Source organism: Penaeus vannamei, chromosome 22 (assembly GCF_042767895.1).
Source record: "Penaeus vannamei isolate JL-2024 chromosome 22, ASM4276789v1, whole genome shotgun sequence".
Taxonomy (NCBI): domain Eukaryota; kingdom Metazoa; phylum Arthropoda; class Malacostraca; order Decapoda; family Penaeidae; genus Penaeus; species Penaeus vannamei.
The window spans coordinates 2,828,890-2,831,389 of record NC_091570.1 but is presented as its reverse complement, the minus strand read 5'-3'; the positions used below and the strand labels follow the sequence as shown (position 1 = coordinate 2,831,389).

Here is a 2,500-nt window from a genome sequence, read left to right as displayed (position 1 = left end):
AAGTTTAATATGTCTTCGGTACACACGCCTATGGGTCTCTCAGAAACCCGACTTCGCCTTCAACAAACGGAACCCAAAATCCTGGCAAACAAAGCGCCTTACTCTCCCACGAAAGTGTTCAAGTGTACCTGAACAAAGAACTCAAACTCCCCCCCCCCCCACCTCCCCTGTCCAAGATTCTGTTGCAGATACAAGTCATATAGTATTTCCTGCACAAATAAAAGCCTCGATTTGAACATTGGAACGTCCCAGTCTCCTACGACCGTGTTCAAGTGTTCCTGAACAAAGGACTTTCACCCCCCCCACCTTAGATCCTGTTGCAGATACTAGCCATAGAATATTTCCTGAAGTCTAGACGGGGCTGTGCAAGCCAAAGGAAGCCCCCCGGAGAGATACGGGCTTATTCCGAACTGGTTTTCTGCGTCAGAAACCTAGGCGTCTTTTTAAAACCTTTTGTATCCCGATGTCAAGTCTAGAAGTGTTGTAATGACCACGAACTTTGCTTTCTCATTACCATTACCCTTTATATTTCTGATCGTTCGTATATGGAACCCGCACACGTATGGGGCAGACATGCATAATGCGCACATGAGCACATACATAAACGTCCACGTCTTCACACGCACACATATACACGACCAGAACACAGAGAATTTGTATGCAGGAATGCTTTGTGTAAAAGGGGGTACGGTACGTTGGGAGAGAGGGAAGGGAAGGGATATATATATATATATATATATATATATATATATAGAGAGAGAGAGAGAGAGAGAGAGAGAGAGAGAGAGAGAGAGAGAGAGAGAGAGAGAGAGAGAGAGAGAGACAGACAGAGAGAGAGAGACAGACAGAGAGAGAGAGACAGACAGAGAGAGAGAGACAGACAGAGAGAGAGAGACAGAGAGAAACGCACACACACATAAATATCGGTGTGTGTGCGTCTGTGTTTATATGTATATGCGTGTATGTGTGCGTGTGAACGGAGGAAAAAAAGCAAAAGAAAAATAGGAGGAGGAATAGGATAGAACATAGTAATAGGGTAGACTTAGAAGAGAAGAAGAAGGCGCATGAGAAGACGGAGAAGAAAATGGAAAGAAAAAATATGAAAAAGGGATATTAGAAGAACGAAGGAGAAGAACAGAAGAAACAGAAAAAGAGAGAAGAGAAAGAGAGGAGAAAAGAAAGGAAGGAGAAGAGAAAGAGAGAAGATTAATTGATCACAACGCCAACGAAGAATTTTTTTTTAATCACGCCCACACTTGCATGACTTTGTAGCCGCACTGCTTTCACTTTTTTGTCACTTATAAGTATGATAAAGTAACTCATTTATCCACCTGTGCATTCGCTTATTCATTTGGTTATTCTTTCTTTCTTTCGTTTTTTTCTTTCGTTTTTGTTTCTTTCGTTCTTTCTTTTTCTTTATTTCTTTTCTTTTCTTTATTTCTTTCTTCTTACTTTCTTTAATTTCCTCATTCATTCGTTCATTCTCTTTTTTTCTTCTTACTTTCTTTCATTTCTTCCTTCTTTCATCCATTCATTTACTGATTCTTTTTTTCTTTCCTTATTTATTTATTTATTTATTTTCTTCCTTCTTTCTTTCCTTCTTTCTTTCTTTTCGTTCTTTCATTCATTCATTCTTTCACTCACTCACTCATCCATGCTTGTTTATCCTTTCATGCTTGTACATCTAAACTCATTCACTTACTTCAAACTCCTCAGAAAATCACAATACCTCACAAGAGCATAACCCACAACCCACACTTAGCGTTAAAAAAATCACCAAATCACAATACCTCACAAGAGCATAACCCACATTTAGCGTTAAAAAAAATCACCAAATCACAATACCTCACGAGAGCATAACTCACACTTAGCGTTAAAAAAATATCACCAAATCACAATACCTCACGAGAGCATAACCCACACTTAGCGTTAAAAAAAAAATCACCAAATCACAATACCTCACAAGAGCATAACTCACACTTAGCGTTAAAAAATCACCAAATCACAATACCTCACGAGAGCATAACCCACACTTAGCGTTAAAAAAAAATCACCAAATCACAATACCTCACAAGAGCATAACCCACACTTAGCGTTAAAAAAAAATCACCAAATCACAATACCTCACAAGAGCATAACCCACACTTAGCGTTAAAAAAAAATCACCAAATCACAATACCTCACAAGAGCATAAACCCACAACCCACACTTAGCGTTAAAAAAAATGGCTTGCAATGCACTAACACTTACCATCCTTATTGCAGACTGTGGTGGTTGCAACATGAAGTTCTCGCACCCGCTGTATTACCGGATGCACTGCTCTGTCTTCCACGACCCAAACTATTCACTTACCATCCGCAAGTACCACTGCAAGGTAATTTTTAATGCACTGTCATTTGGGTCGTAAGTTCGCATTCACGGTGTGGTTGGGTCGACCTTATGATGCTGAGATTTTTTTTTGTTGTTTGTGCCTTGTTGTCTTATTTTTTACTGTTTTATG

General features: G+C 39.4%; 1 protein-coding gene across 1 annotated transcript in view; it reads left to right on the top strand.

Annotated features, from left to right (window-relative positions):
- Window positions 1-2,500, top strand: part of LOC113829420 (uncharacterized) — a 355,286-nt gene that overhangs the window by 350,685 nt on the left and 2,101 nt on the right. The window contains exon 7 of the mRNA XM_070136409.1: window positions 2,265-2,374. Within this exon, the coding sequence (XP_069992510.1) occupies window positions 2,265-2,374 (110 nt within the window). The remainder of the gene's footprint in view (window positions 1-2,264; window positions 2,375-2,500) is intronic.